Here is a 14,994-nt window from a genome sequence, read left to right as displayed (position 1 = left end):
TTTTTTTTTTGTGTCTGTTACCACTTTTTCTCAGCTCTCACCGAACCGATTTCTTTCAATGATACGTCAAAAGATCACAAATTGTATCTAGTCGAAGACATTACCCTCAAAAATTGAAAAAAATTCCCTCGTTCCCCGTAAATGGGGGAAACCTCCAAAAAAATTACGAATTTAAAAATCGCTAATTTTCGAAATGTTTTCAATTTTTTTTACTTAAAAGTGCCATAACTTTTCAAAAATAAACATATCAATATAATTCTTTTTTATATAGATGCATAATATCATTACCTTTTAGTTGGTATATTTTTTTCATAAATTTAACCCTTAACCTGCCCACAAGGGGGGATTTAAAATGACAACTTTTTCACAAAAAATTAACTTTTTCAACTTAACTTTTGAAAATGTTCCGGAAGGTCTGACACTTTTATATATATCTTAAATTAAAGCTAATGTAATGTTCTTTATTATGCAAAAAAAAAATTTCGGACTTTATTTTATCTTCACGGTGAAAATGGCTACCGAATGCTATTTTTGTGTGAAAATTTTCGATTTTGTATTTTACATTTTTAACTTTATTATGCTATAACTTTTTGAAAAATGTATGGATCAGTACAATTTTTTTATGAGGAGTAGTATTCATATACATCTTTCATTTGACATACTGTTTTTTTAAATCGGACCATTTCCCTATATACGAGGGGGGTTCAAATCTAAAAAATGCACGTAAAAAAAAGAACTTTTTCAACTTAAATTTTGAAAGTGTTCCGGAAGGTCTGACACTTTTATATATATTTTAAATTAAAGCTAATGTAATATACTTTATTATGGTAAAAAAAAAATCCGGACTTTATTTTATCTTCATGGTGAAAACAGACATCAAAGTTTATAAAAAAAAATACGATTTTTGTAAAAAAATTCTTTTTTATATTTTTAACTTTATAATGCTATAACTTTTTGAAAGATGTATGGATCAATATAATTTTTTTTTTATAGATGCATGATGTCTTTACCTATCATTTGGTATATATTTTTTTTATATCTGACCCTTTACCTGCCCACAGGGGGGGATTTAAAATGACAACTTTTTCACAAAAAATGTACTTTTTCAACTTAAATTTTGAAACTGTTCCGGAAAGTCTGACACTTTTATTTATATCTTAAATTAAAGTTAATGTAATCTACTTTATTATGCGAAAAAAACATTTCGGACTTTATTTTATCTTCACGGTGAAAATGGCTACCAAATGCTATTATTATGTGAAAATTGTTATAATTCAAAAATATAAAACAATAGTTAAGTAAAAATAATGAAAATAAAAGAAGGGCGATGGGCTTAGTGAGAACCTGATGTTGTGGTTTTTTTACTTTAAAGTGCTATAACTTTATAAAAAATGTATGGATCAATAATTATGTGCCCTAAGTATGAGGTGAAGACGAAATACAAGATACAAATACCAGGTGTACTCAAAAGGTGCCCTAAGTATGAGGTGAAGACGAAGTGCAACACACAAATACTCTGAAATGTTGAGGAAGAGAGTAGGTAGGTTAAAAAAGAAAGAACAAAAACTTGACTTTATACAGTAAGCCAAACAGCGACAACCGAGTACTGAGACTGATGAACGACACAAGACACTGGAGTTAACTGACCAAGATAGACAAGTCTTTTTTTAATTTAAAATTTCAATGTATTAATAATTAAATGTATGTTAAGTTATTTATTTTCTTTAATCAGGACCCCTATTTTTAGTTTAATGATATAATTTCAAAAAATTTTGTCCGATCAACTATCTTTCTGTTATTGCTAATTTGTTTATGACCAATTTTGTATTGATAATTTGATGTTTAGCATACAGTACTCGTCAAGTACAACTTGTTATTATTATCATACTAGTGGCGTTCTTTCTTGTTAAGTTTTATCTCGGGAGGAAATATACATATAAAATTGTTTTACTCTCCACTTACATAAAAAATACATATTTACCATAAATGTTTATTTATTTTTATCACGGAGGTTTAATCTCCCGTATCCCCTTGTGATAACGCTCATGCATCATACAGATATCTTATACTTAATAATTCATGTCTATTAATATTAATAGACGCATGCTCTCATATTCAATGCAAGTTCAGTATCGTATATTGTTGAATGACTGGTGTGCAACACATTTTCTTGACAACTAGCAGAATAATAATTTATGGCCATTTAAACAGATTATTGTAGCTTCCGGTATTATAAATATACAATTAATGATTAATTTGTATTTCAAATTCAAATCTTTAAACAAAAAATTTTTGACAATATGCAATTGTAAAATTTGTTAAATGAAACAATCACTTTATTTTTTTAATTTTGCCTAAATTGAAATATTCCTTTACGAAAATAAACAATTTTTAATGATTTAAAAAAAATGAGTATCTTATCCTTTAATAATCATTCAGTAGATATTATATATAAAGAATTACTCAGTTTTTCCTTACAATATTTTAAAAGAATAAGAAAATCTACTTATGGGTGCTATGTAGCCAAAGCTTCCACCTATTTCACCTATGATTGCATATTAAAATTTTTTAAGTAAAATTTACGTAAAAAATAGTGGCAAATAAAAAATTTATATATTTATTTATTTTAATATCAAATGTGACATAACAATTTTTATTATTTTAAATAAAATTAACAAAAAATAAAGTAAAAATTAATAATAAAAAAAATACAATACACTCAAATGATATTATGCATCAGAGTCAACTTTTTTAACTTCCATTTCTAATTCTTCAGGGGTTCTTAAATCAATAGCAAATCGAGATTTTGATGAACCAGTATAACGCACTTTTCTACTGTATGCCTAAATTACACAAAATATTAATTAAGAATTGATTTATGACTAAAAAATATAATGAAGTTAATAAGAAATTAAAAACATAACATTACTTGAAAAGCTGCTGCTAAAGCATATGTTAAACTTCTTGCAGCATTTCGACTTTCACAAACAAATGCAATACAATCGAATGGCTTCCTGTCAGGTGACGTCGAATTCTTAACGATTATCATACAAAATACCCGTGTGTAAACTAAATCCTGTAATTAAAGTTATTTAAAACTAGACTACATTATTATTTTTTTAATGTGATATATTTATACGTGTACAGGGCCCCACTTTTCATAAGGTTGCGCAAATTTTTAGATCCGGGTCAGTTAAGATCTACACCGATACACATTGCAAAAAAATTAATTTAAGACTCATTAATTAATCGTTCCTAAATATTTCAGGACTAAGTAATTAACCTCTCTAATACCCCCTTCTTCCTTGCAGGAAGAAGCATTACTAGAAAATTTTGCTTTATCTTACATTTAACATCTTACTTAACAAACACTAACTTTAATAGTCTTATTAAAAAAATTATCATAATAATCTAAATTTGTTATGCTTTGTAATTCGATAGGTCGCTGTGGTATGATAAGTTATTAGGCCTATAAAAAGTTGTGCTAAATTAAATTTTTTTAAGTCTGTTCACTCTTGTACAATATTGTTGGGGGATTTTTTAAAGTAACATCACCGTTTTAGACGGGCTGAGGGCAGCCCTATGCTACTTTTACAAAAGTTTTATTATTACATTTTTATTAAAAAAAGGTAACTTACTTGAACTCCATATGAAACTGTATGAATAGGAAAAAATGCTGTTTTTTTTTCTTTGATCACCTCACATCCTTCTTCTGATATTCGTAGTTCAACTAGAGGTGGTAATGGTGACGAAGACAATTTAGCTTTTGCCACCATTAAATCTACGGGTTTACGGGTATGTTTAATACCCCATAAGCCTCTAGCTTCAGAAGAGCCCAGCTCTCTAACCACGTATGACTGAGGTAAATGTTGATGACGAATATCTTCATTCATTATTAAATTATGCAAAATGTCTTGCTAAAAATTAATTTTACAAATGAAAAAAGTTTATAATGTATTAAGTCAAATGCTTGTTATTCAATGTAGGCGCGTTTTTCGAATGAAACTGAAATGTATAAACAGGTATTACGTTGTTACATATTTCTATTATAATTTAAAGTCAACGCACGAATGAATTCACCTGTCGCCATCAGTTCAGTAGTTGGTAACACAATAGATTGTAATTTGTTGCCCATCTGCCATCTGTTATCGGATATCCTGTTTCCTGCTAAATCCCATGAATGTATGATGTCCTATTACTATTACTATTTTAGTGTAGATATCTACAAACTTGGTATAATGATAAATAATATTGACTGACACTAAGGGACTAAGCTTATTTGATCGATTTTATTTTGAAAATGTTAATGTATTTTGTTTAGGATAACATTTAGTGATGTAAAATGAGTTTGTTTTATTCTAACTCTTTACACAGAGTAGAACAACTTTTGATTCAATAATCATTTCACTGTAATTTTTTTTTAAACAATTTTTGCATTCTAAGATTACGATACAATCATATTAATTATTGTATATTTTTAATAACAAAAATATGTTTTTTATGATTTTTAATTATTTTTTTTAAAATAACTTGGGATAGTATTCATTAATTTACAATCATTTTGATACATACTCACTCGTATGTATTACTAGTGAATATACATCACCTCAAGTTGTACTCACCTGCGCTAGATACCTCTCTTGTTATTTTTAGCTTCGATGCGAAGCTGAGAATGTATTAATTTTACTATGATGTGTTTTTTTTTACTTTTTTATTTATTTATTTTTTTTGTAGCTGTGAACAAACTTAGCTCTTGCTGGACCGATTTTCATAAACAATACGTCAAAAGATCACAAATCGTATCTTGTCGAAGACATTACCCTCAAAAATTGAAAAAATTTCTCTCGTTCCCTGTAAATGTGGGAAACCCTCAAAAAATTACAAACTTAAAAATCGCTATTTTTCAACATTTTTTCAATTTTTTTTACTTAAAACTGCCATAACTTTTTTAAAAATGACCAAATCAATATATATATTTTTTTTATAAATACCTTATCTATCTTTTGATAGATTTTTGTGAACATTTGACCCCTAACCAGCCCACAGGAAGGGTCTCAAACTGGCAACTTTTTCACAAAAAATAAACTTTTTCAACTTAACTTTTGAAAATATTTTGGAAATACTGACACTTTTATATATAAGTTAAATTAAAGCTTATGTAATATACTTTAATTTGAAACAAAAAAATTGACCTCTGGATTTGTTTTCATGATGAAAATAACTACCGTATTTAAAAATATGCTATTTTTGTGTTAAAATTCTGGGTTTAGTATTTTATTTTATTTTAAAATCCCTGACAAGAGGAGAACACTGATTTTCATAAATATTATATAAATCAAATTGATAAAGCATAGAAAGTTAAACTTATTTAAATTTTTTTGCTTTTTTTAAGTACAGAAAAATAACTTTGAAATTTGAACTAGCTTAAATAGCCATTTTTTTCAGCCTACGGTAGCGACGTACGGTTGCCGAATCGGTAAATGTTGTGTCTTACGCTCTTGGGGTACAACATTCTAATCCGCATATGGCAAGGAATTTTTTGCATTTATTTCTTAATTCTTTTTAAGTTAGAATAAATTTTCAACTCCTTTAATTTTTATCTCATTTATATTCAATAACTTCAATAAAGATCAAGGATCCCATCAATGTAGTCGCCCCTCGTGAGAAGAAATTTCTTATTCATATTAAAATTATTTTACTATATTTCAGGTTTTAGCTTCGAAACAAAGCTGAGATGGTATTTTTTGTGACTATCATTTATTTTCTTTGCTCTAACTTGACCTACGTTTTTCAATGATACGTGAAATGATTATAATTAGTTGAAGATATTGCCCTCAAAAATTGAAAAAAAATTCTTATCTATCAATTAAACAGTTACTTATCCCATGTTCTCCATACAGACAATTAAAATCATTAATTTCTAATGTTTTCAAAGTATTTATTGACGAATTAAGTTTGATATGATAGATTTTAACTACAAAATTTAATCATTTTATTTTGTAATTTAATAATTTTTTACTCTATTTGTGTGTGCTACTACTAGACTTTTTTTCTCCACGGTCGACATAATGTCGGTCGCCCTGGAACTACCGTGAGGTATTGCTTTAGGTGAGGTCTACTACTAGACTACAATATTCCAAATTTTTTGGTAACACATTGCTATATAAAACATGCTATATAAAAAATGATTGTTAGTTTCTTCTGAATTAACAATGGATTTTTACAATTATAACCAAATTTTGTAATGCGCTCAATTGAGTAAATCATTTTAACAACTTTGTTTTGATTGTTCTTTTTGTTAAAGTAAATCATTAAAATTAACTAAGTTCTGAATACTACAATTGTAGAATCTTTTAAAACACCAAAAGTTACTAGGAAATGATTACTATTATTTCTATTTAAGTTTTCTATTACGATAAAAATACGAAAAAATATTGAGGTTTTCTGATAAATTTACTATAAATTGTAATTATAAAACTTTCTGACTGCATATTTATATTTATCTTAATGATACAATTTTTTGAATTTTCATAAAGTTTTCTATTTAATGATGTCAATTTCAAACTTGCAAATTGAGCTAAAAGTTAAGGTAATAAATTAATTATTTTTTACTATAAACTTTCACAAAAATTAACTTTAATGGATTAAAAATATAGGTTAAATATGACATTTTCCTTATTTTTAACATATTAATAATCAAAATCAGTATTAATTTAAAACAATTTTTTGTTGTTTTTAATTATTTTTTTTATTTATAAATACTTATTTTTTTATAATATTATTAATATTAAAACTTATAAATGATAGAAAAAGTCTAATTGCACATTTGAAAACATTGCAAAAAGTTGATTTAGAATAGTATATTTTTGTTTCTGATGAAAGTTCCTTGTAGTCCTGTATATAAAACTTATAACTTTGTTATAAATAACAAACATTTTTTATTGAAAAGTATTACAATATTAAATTATTGAATATCAATTTCATGCTAAATTTAATTACTTAATTATTATTTGTTCATATATTATAATTATAAATCAAATAATTAATCGGGATAAAATTAAGGGAATAAGAATTATTGTTGCTATTGAAATAATCTACCAATTTCTTAAAAATTAAACACTATCTACAGATTTGCATCGAAGCGTTTCTTATGATAATGATTTTAACTTTTTTGCTTTTGCTGATGGGCGGCGTAAAGCCTATTTACTTGTGTCAGGCGGGCACCTATAACAAGTTGTATAAGATTTATGATTAGTTTGTACTTACTTGTTTTATTGTATCCATTTGATCGGTTGCGTTTTCCCTGTGGTTAATGTTGCTGTTGGTGAATGTGTTTTCCTTCCAAGTTCGCGGATGTGTTCGTGCGTTGAACAGCTGTTTTTGAGAAAGAATCGTACTGTTTCTTGTGTAATCTGGTCTTTTATTGTCGTTGTATTAGCCGATTGTCGGATAGTATATTTTGACACGAATATAGGTGATTTTGTAATGTATCGGAGGCTGATGTTCTGTGTTGCTTCGATTCACTTCCAATTTGTATTTGAAACGTTTGATGCCCATGCTGGTCCGGCGTATGTAATTATTATCTTGATGTACAAGTGATTTTAATCACTGTCAGATATCATATATACTTGTCCTAACTATGTCACTTCCATATTGTGTACCGCGACCTCACTGTGCTACAATTTTTTTTTTTAATTAAAATAAATTCTTCTAACGTAGTTTATGGATAAAAAAGTTGTTTAAAAAAAATACAACGATATTTTATTTATATATTATATCAAAATTTATAAGAGTTGTTAATTAGATCTGTTCTACTCTTTATAGTTAGAAAAAATATCTTCTTTTTAGGTCTACTAAATGGTTAAAAATGTAGGAATATCCCTATCGTTTTCTGATATTAGTGATTTCAATGGCATACACAAAATTTTTTAATTAGTAATCGCTAAAGTAATATTCTATTTAAAAATCAAAATTGTCAGTCTAACAATAGTTACCATAGAAAAAATTTTATTCTAAAAATTCTGTATTATAATAATGTATGGTAGTTCTCTATATCTCTATAACTAAAATAAATTTTTACACATAGGCACACTAAAACAACTTTTTGAAGGTGTAAATTAAATTTTCACACACCCTAAAAATATTTTTATTCAATAAATGTTCGTAATTTTGGAGGTGTCATTTTAGGAAAGGGGTAAGTTTGTCAGGTAGCCCCTATGTTTTTATATTCAATATTCAAAGCAAAAAAATCAACTTATCAACAAATATTTTTATATATTAAGTAGTTTATATATATATATATATATATATNAATATGGTGAATTAACACTACCCTGCCTGACGGTAAATTTTCTTTCTTGTAAATAAGAATTAATAATTAAGTATAATGGCGCTGGAAGCATTTTTTTTAATTTATAGAGCAAACCATTATGCCAGACACGATCAAATGCCTGGGCGACATCTAAAAATAGACCGGTGCAGTATTGTTTATTTTCTAATGCTGAGGCAATCGTGTCGGTCAACCTGTGCACTTGATGAATTGTTGAGTGCTTCGCTCTAAATCCAAATTGAGTGTTAGGTATAATGTTATTTTCTTTTAATATAGGCCGAATTCTTTTAAGAAGTAATTTTTCGAATAGTTTTCCTAAAGTAGGCAACAAGCTGATGGGTCTGTATGACGTTACCATGTTTTTTGGTTTACCTGGCTTGGGTATAGTTCATTACAGAAACAAAAACAAATAATATTTTTCAATTTTTGAAACTTAACCAATTTTTTAGAAGTATAGGTAATATTATTGGTGAAATAATTGAACATTTTTTTTATTGTTTATGTTAATGGTACAGTAGAAATATTCATTTGCCTAATTTTTTTTTAGTAATTGTTAACATATTTTAAATTATTACAATTAAGATCTGAGTAATTATCTATGTCTTACTCTACAGAGTGATCAGTAATTAAGGAAACGGGTCAGTTGTTACAAACAATGAAAATAATAGAAACCTGTTTCCTCCCTTACCGAATACTCAATATGGTGAGATCTTAATACAAAAATTTTAGTATCCACTTCAAACATTTTGTTTACAAATCATGGGATTAATGATTCATTTAAAAATGATATCAATGCTTCCAAAAGGCTGTAAAAGCAATTTTTTTGGAAATATGATATTCGGCTCTATCAATAAGTTGCTTTTATCAAAACTTTGATAATTCACTTTCGACAAAAGTATCAAATATGATTTTTTTGATTGGAAACATCAAAATCTTAATCAAATGTATGCTTAAATGCAGCACATAATTAGATTGTTATAGAAAGAACTATCCTTCAATATGCGATTCATTGGTGCATTAAATAAATTATTTGTATTTAAAATTGGAACATTTTATTTAACTCTTAATTTTCTTTTTATTAATCCATGTAATATTAGCTACTTGGCAATTAATTATAAATTATTTACAATAATTTAACTTAACTCTTAATTTTTTTATCCCAATCCTATAAATAATTTCTAGATCTACCACTAGTCCAAAGCCATAGACAAATTGTTTAAATCTGTCATTTTTCTTGTATACTAGCAGTGAGCTAGTTTTTAAGTGAAACAAGTAATTTATATATTTTATTTCAGACATAAAGAATCTATTATTGTCTATTTGTAGTTAAATTGTTGTTTTTGGTAGATAATAATTGAGGTTTATTGAATGCAAGAGGTACTAGACAATTTTTTTTAATTTTAATAAAATCAACTTTAAAGTTTTTGTTTTTTATAATAAAATTATATAATAAATTTATTTTACAATAAAATCCATTTTGTATAATTTCCATGAGTATTAAAAATTTTTTTTTTTTTTTAAATTAAATTTCTAATTTTTAGTTTAAATGCTCATTATACTCACCATTTTTTTTAAATGTCACTTATTCCTTTTGCATTCAAAGTAACTAAATTTATAAATATAAGTGTAAGCTAGTCTACAATGACAATTTTCTATTCATAATAAATATTATACTTAATATGCCATATAATTTTACAATCATTATAGAGGACCAAAAAAAACCATAAATTATTTGGAAATAGAATTATAATTAATTATTTTAATTTATTCATTATAATTATTTTGTAAAGAAACAAAACTAATTTATGTAACAATTATTCACTAAAACTTCTTTTATTTTAACGGTAAAGATGATCAGCATAGATATTAGCTGCAATTTCTGATTCCCATTTGTCACCATTATTCAATAATTTATCTTTATTATATAAAAGTTCTTCATGGGTTTCTGTTGAATATTCAAAATTTGGCCCCTAAAAGATAAAACAATAATTTTAAATATATATAAAAAAAAACCATCAACTTTATAATACTTCAACAATGGCATCTACTGGACATGCTTCTTGACAAAAACCACAGTAAATACATTTAGTCATATCAATATCATAACGAGTTGTACGACGACTTCCATCAGCTCTTTCTTCAGCTTCAATTGTTATAGCCTATTAAAAATAGGAATAAATATAATTGCTAATAACCAAGCTTTATGTCAAAGGATTAGTTTATATATATATATATTTAATATGGCATAGAAACATTTATATAAATATTTTTTATTTGATTATTAGTAACATATGTTATACAAACATAGAATCTTAATTTTTTAATTAAAAAAAATATTTTCAACTTCAACACTATCATCATTAAAAAAAAAAATTGTAATTATTTATTAAATAATTGTAATAACAAAAGAAAATGACAAAAATAACAATTAAAATATTTTTACAAAAAAAAAAAAAAATAAAAAATATATATATAAATTATTATTATAAACAATAATCATAAAATTATATAATTAAATATGTATTAAATTTATATGTTTTATTTAACTTACTTGTGCAGGACAAATAGCTTCACATAGTTTACAAGCAATGCATCTTTCTTCTCCTGATGGATAGCGTCGAAGTGCATGTTCTCCTCGAAAACGTGGTGATAGTGGCCCTTTTTCAAATGGATAGTTAATTGTAGCAGGTTCTTTGAAAAAGTGAGCTAATGATACAGCAGCACCTAAACAAAAAATATAAAATAATACTTTTTGGAAAGCATTTTTTGAAAAATAATGTTGAGTAAAATTTTAAGTATACTTCAGTTAAAAGAATTTCATTATCATGGACATAATTATGGTAAATCCTTCCTTAAAGTTCTTTTGAATAATAATATAGATTATCCTCAATTCCCTTCCTAAATTAATTTTAAAATTTCCACTCGGTTTAATTGCTCATCTACCTCATTAGTTATTTCTAGCTCGAACACTACATTTTAAATCCTCCAATGAACCATTTTATATATTTGGCTAATAATGAACCATCCTTTTCATTTTAAATTAAAAACTAATCTGAATCTTAATATATAATACATAAAATATCTTTTATTCATTTAATACAAAATATTATTAAATTAAAAATGATTGTATATAGTTAATAGTTATTTTGAAATTGGATATTAATATGTAAATATATTAATAAAATAACATAAACAATTTAAACTATACTCATAGAAGTATGATTGTTATCTTAGCGGCAAATTAAGCAAGAGAAGTTAGAAAGTTTAAATGTTTCCTAATATTTATTATTCAAAAAAAGTTAAATGAGGTAGTATTGGGCTCATAAATATGTCCAATGTCTTTTTAATGATAGTAAATTGAAAACAAAATAAAAAGTCAACAAAAAGTTCTAAAAATACAAAATTTCCTGCTCGTCAGAATTTTATAGGATTCCTGGGAATTTAGAGATAAGTAACTTACTTGTATAATTTTTGATCTAAAATAAAAAATAACTGATATCACATTAACTCTATGAAAAAATAATTTAATTACCAGTTTTATAATATTAATACAATCATGTAAAATACTTTTAATTGATATATTTTACAATAATACAATTAAAATTTTTAATTTACGTTTTTTTTAATAACTAAAAATTAGGTAAAGGTTTTTTGTACAGAGAACACTTCATTTATAAAATTAATATTATTATTAAAAAAAAAATACCTCTGAATAATTCAGTGGTAAAGGCATATGAAATAGCTTCATCAGAAAGCTTGCTCCAGCTAACATCTTCAAATTCGTCATCTCTGTTAACATTCACATAATTGGTTCTAGATGCTAATTTTAATGGTAACCATGCAGATGATCGTACAACAGGTTTGCCTAAAAAAACCAAAGCATTCATTTAAGAGGTTTATGTATATTTTATAGTTTACATGCAAGTTGTAAAAATGTCTGTACTTAACCTTTTAACAATTTCATTGTATAAAAATTAACAAATTGGTTTAGAGGAATATTACAATATACATTTATATATATATTTACTATAAAGTAAAATTCTAAGAATTCTGTAAAATATATTTAGTTTATCATATCACAGTATATTACATTGATCAATATGTAATGATTTATTTGCTTGTTTAATAGTTGTTCAAGTAAAAACGAACAAACTATTTAAGAATATTAAAAGTAATATTGATATTCTTATCATAAATTTTGTTCTTTTAAACTTTAGTAAAGTTTATTGTTAAATTATAATTGACTAAACTGATGACATTAATGACTTACCTAATTTGGCTAAGGCTACAAAGCTCATTTTATACGAGATAATTCTATTAATCCTTAATTTATTAAAGTAAAATAATATTTAAAGTAATAATTAATGTTAATATCAATTAACTTTTCATTTAAAGATACAATTTTAATAGAGATTAAGTTCAAGAATTTTAACCTTCTGAAATTATATACCACAATTTACAATGATAATACAGTGCCCAATTGTCTCCTAACTGATAATAGCATTTCCACCAACACCACTCTGTTCCTTACAGTGTTTGTTACCAATATAAAATAGTTACTTTCCCCCAAAATAGATATTGGTCTCTTTATTTGCATTTTATTAGCGTAATTAATCAAAATTATTACTTTAACATGCTTTTTTTAAATAATTTTTTGCATCATTGGACATACAATTTAAAAAATGAAATAAATAAATAATTCAGAATATCAACATTTCTTTTTTTTTAACTTGAGAATTTTAAGAACTCTCATCGTTTTAAACTTATGTTAAATAAACATTATAATAGAAAGCATTCAAATTTTCAAGTTGCAATATTTTACAGTTAAAAATTAGTTACTTAGATTAATATTCACTGAAATAACTCAGAATACTAAACATGAAATGATTTTTTCTAATATTTATTTTGTTTGAATATCAATTTATAGACTAGTGACTATACAGGATCATATAAGCTCATACAAGATAATTGTGAGCAATATCTTCATAAAATATATGCAGATAGGTTAGTTATTTAAAGAAGATGGGTTTAAAAATGTTAAAATAAAAAAAATTACAACCTTTTATATATTAAAGACAATTTTTAAGCCTTTAAAAATAATACAAAACAAGAAATTTATCAGTCAACCCATACAAATGAAATAATTATAAGTAAACTTTATTTTATATAATACGGCTAAATAGTTTTAATGCTGTATTTGTTTTAAATGATTTGTTGCTCTCTCAGTGATGTTTAAAGCTGGATTAATTGGACTCAATCCTTCCATTTCAACGAGGCTTAATCCACAAAGACTTAAACATGTATGCATTGGATCTGGTATGGAATCCATATCTTTACTAAATCCACCAGTCAAGAAATTAGCATTATTTAATACAAAATCCTTGTTTTTTTCTTTATTTATTTTATCTAATGATCCTATAATTCTGAGTGTAGCACCAATCCAAAACGAATAACACGTATCTGGATCTTTATTTGGTCTACCTTGAAAACCATTAATTTGACGATTAACAGCCCAACGCTCCAAAATTTTTAATTTTTTACTGTTTATTACATCATTTAGCTTGTTAAGTAAAGATAAAGATGCAATTGCACAATAAGTAGATCCTCCATGTGATTCTGTTCCTGGATTTTGTCCAAATGCTCCATCATAGTTTAAACATTTAGAAATGAAATGAATAGTATTATTGACATTAATAAGAGATGAATCGTTTAATATAAAACAAACAGCTAAAGAACAATAAACAAATCTTAAATCACTTTCACCATATTCATAATTACTTTTAAAACTTCCATCAGGTTTTTGAAGTGCAGCAACTCCTTGAAGAATAGCAGTTTTATTTAAACGACTCAAGTCATCTCCTAAGGTTATTAAAATACATAGTGCCATGTATGTCATAGCAACATTGCTTTCACAGTATTTCTCACAACTTGGATAATTTTTTAAATGAATGACTGTAGTTGAACCCATAAAACCACATTTATGATCCAGAACATTTTCACTTGGTACAAGTTGCAGACCATAAACCCATTCAATTATACTCCGTTTATGTTCTTCTGTCAATAAATCTAAACCATCTAATACATCTAAGCCAATAAGTACAAAATATAAAATGGTCAGACGAGAACAATCAAACATAGCAGATTCACTAGGTAATATATCTAATGAACGGCGAAAATACTTTTTATGTTGTTCAGGTTTGAATTCAACTTGATGCATTTTTGTAAGATATATATAGTTAACTTCGTATCAACTATAATTCCAGTATAATATCAGCATTTTTTGTTGATCACAAATTGTAATACAAACTAATACTTGTTATTTAGGTATCTAAAATAAGAGTTTAAATTCTAGAAAGCATGAAATATTATAGTATTTNCTGAGAGAAGCTTTCTTAGAACGGTAAAAGGAATAAAAAATAAAAAATTGAAATAATACCTATTATATTTGAACTTATTTAAACAGTGGGTTATAAGTCTCCTATCCTAGCTGGTAGTTCGCGTTACATACTTGTATTATTTTTATCAATTACTATTAGATGAATTCAGCTGTTAAGTTATAGCTTAATCAAAGAATAGATAAGATATATTCTGTGTCTCGATATTGTTTTCTAATCTGTTGAGATGAATGCCAGCATTGGATCACCAAAGAATATCGGTGAATTTAG

At 25.8% G+C, this 14,994-nt stretch overlaps 3 protein-coding genes and 1 long non-coding RNA gene across 4 annotated transcripts in view; all 4 read right to left on the bottom strand.

Moving 5' to 3' along the window:
- The window catches only part of LOC126906729 (uncharacterized), a 2,606-nt gene extending 1,447 nt beyond the window's left edge, over window positions 1-1,159 (bottom strand). Inside the window, exon 1 of the long non-coding RNA XR_007704318.1 lies at window positions 330-1,159. This is a non-coding gene — a long non-coding RNA (uncharacterized LOC126906729). The remainder of the gene's footprint in view (window positions 1-329) is intronic.
- A 1,442-nt stretch (window positions 1,160-2,601) lies between these two features.
- Window positions 2,602-4,241, bottom strand: LOC126906721 (uncharacterized). The gene is made up of 3 exons (XM_050687485.1): window positions 3,639-4,241; window positions 2,930-3,076; window positions 2,602-2,843 (listed from the first exon to the last, which is right to left on the bottom strand). The coding sequence occupies exons 1-3, from the start codon at window positions 3,891-3,893 to the stop codon at window positions 2,730-2,732; spliced, it is 516 nt and encodes a 171-aa protein (XP_050543442.1). The 5' UTR covers window positions 3,894-4,241; the 3' UTR covers window positions 2,602-2,729.
- Window positions 4,242-10,057: 5,816 nt separating this feature from the next.
- Window positions 10,058-12,789, bottom strand: LOC126906717 (NADH-ubiquinone oxidoreductase subunit 8). Its single transcript, XM_050687476.1, has 5 exons — window positions 12,600-12,789; window positions 12,036-12,194; window positions 10,881-11,053; window positions 10,360-10,488; window positions 10,058-10,299 (listed from the first exon to the last, which is right to left on the bottom strand). Exons 1-5 carry the CDS (start codon window positions 12,625-12,627, stop codon window positions 10,168-10,170), a joined length of 621 nt encoding a protein of 206 aa, XP_050543433.1. The 5' UTR covers window positions 12,628-12,789; the 3' UTR covers window positions 10,058-10,167.
- Window positions 12,790-13,372: 583 nt separating this feature from the next.
- On the bottom strand, window positions 13,373-14,994 carry LOC126906709 (geranylgeranyl transferase type-1 subunit beta). The gene is made up of 2 exons (XM_050687463.1): window positions 14,766-14,994; window positions 13,373-14,657 (listed from the first exon to the last, which is right to left on the bottom strand). Exon 2 carries the CDS (start codon window positions 14,544-14,546, stop codon window positions 13,515-13,517), a length of 1,032 nt encoding a protein of 343 aa, XP_050543420.1. The 5' UTR covers window positions 14,547-14,657; window positions 14,766-14,994; the 3' UTR covers window positions 13,373-13,514.

Source organism: Daktulosphaira vitifoliae, unplaced genomic scaffold, assembly GCF_025091365.1.
Source record: "Daktulosphaira vitifoliae isolate Bord-2020 unplaced genomic scaffold, ASM2509136v1 Scaffold_5, whole genome shotgun sequence".
In the NCBI taxonomy this organism is placed as follows: domain Eukaryota; kingdom Metazoa; phylum Arthropoda; class Insecta; order Hemiptera; family Phylloxeridae; genus Daktulosphaira; species Daktulosphaira vitifoliae.
Note: the sequence above shows the minus strand (reverse complement) of the source record. Positions and strands in the feature narration are given on the sequence as shown.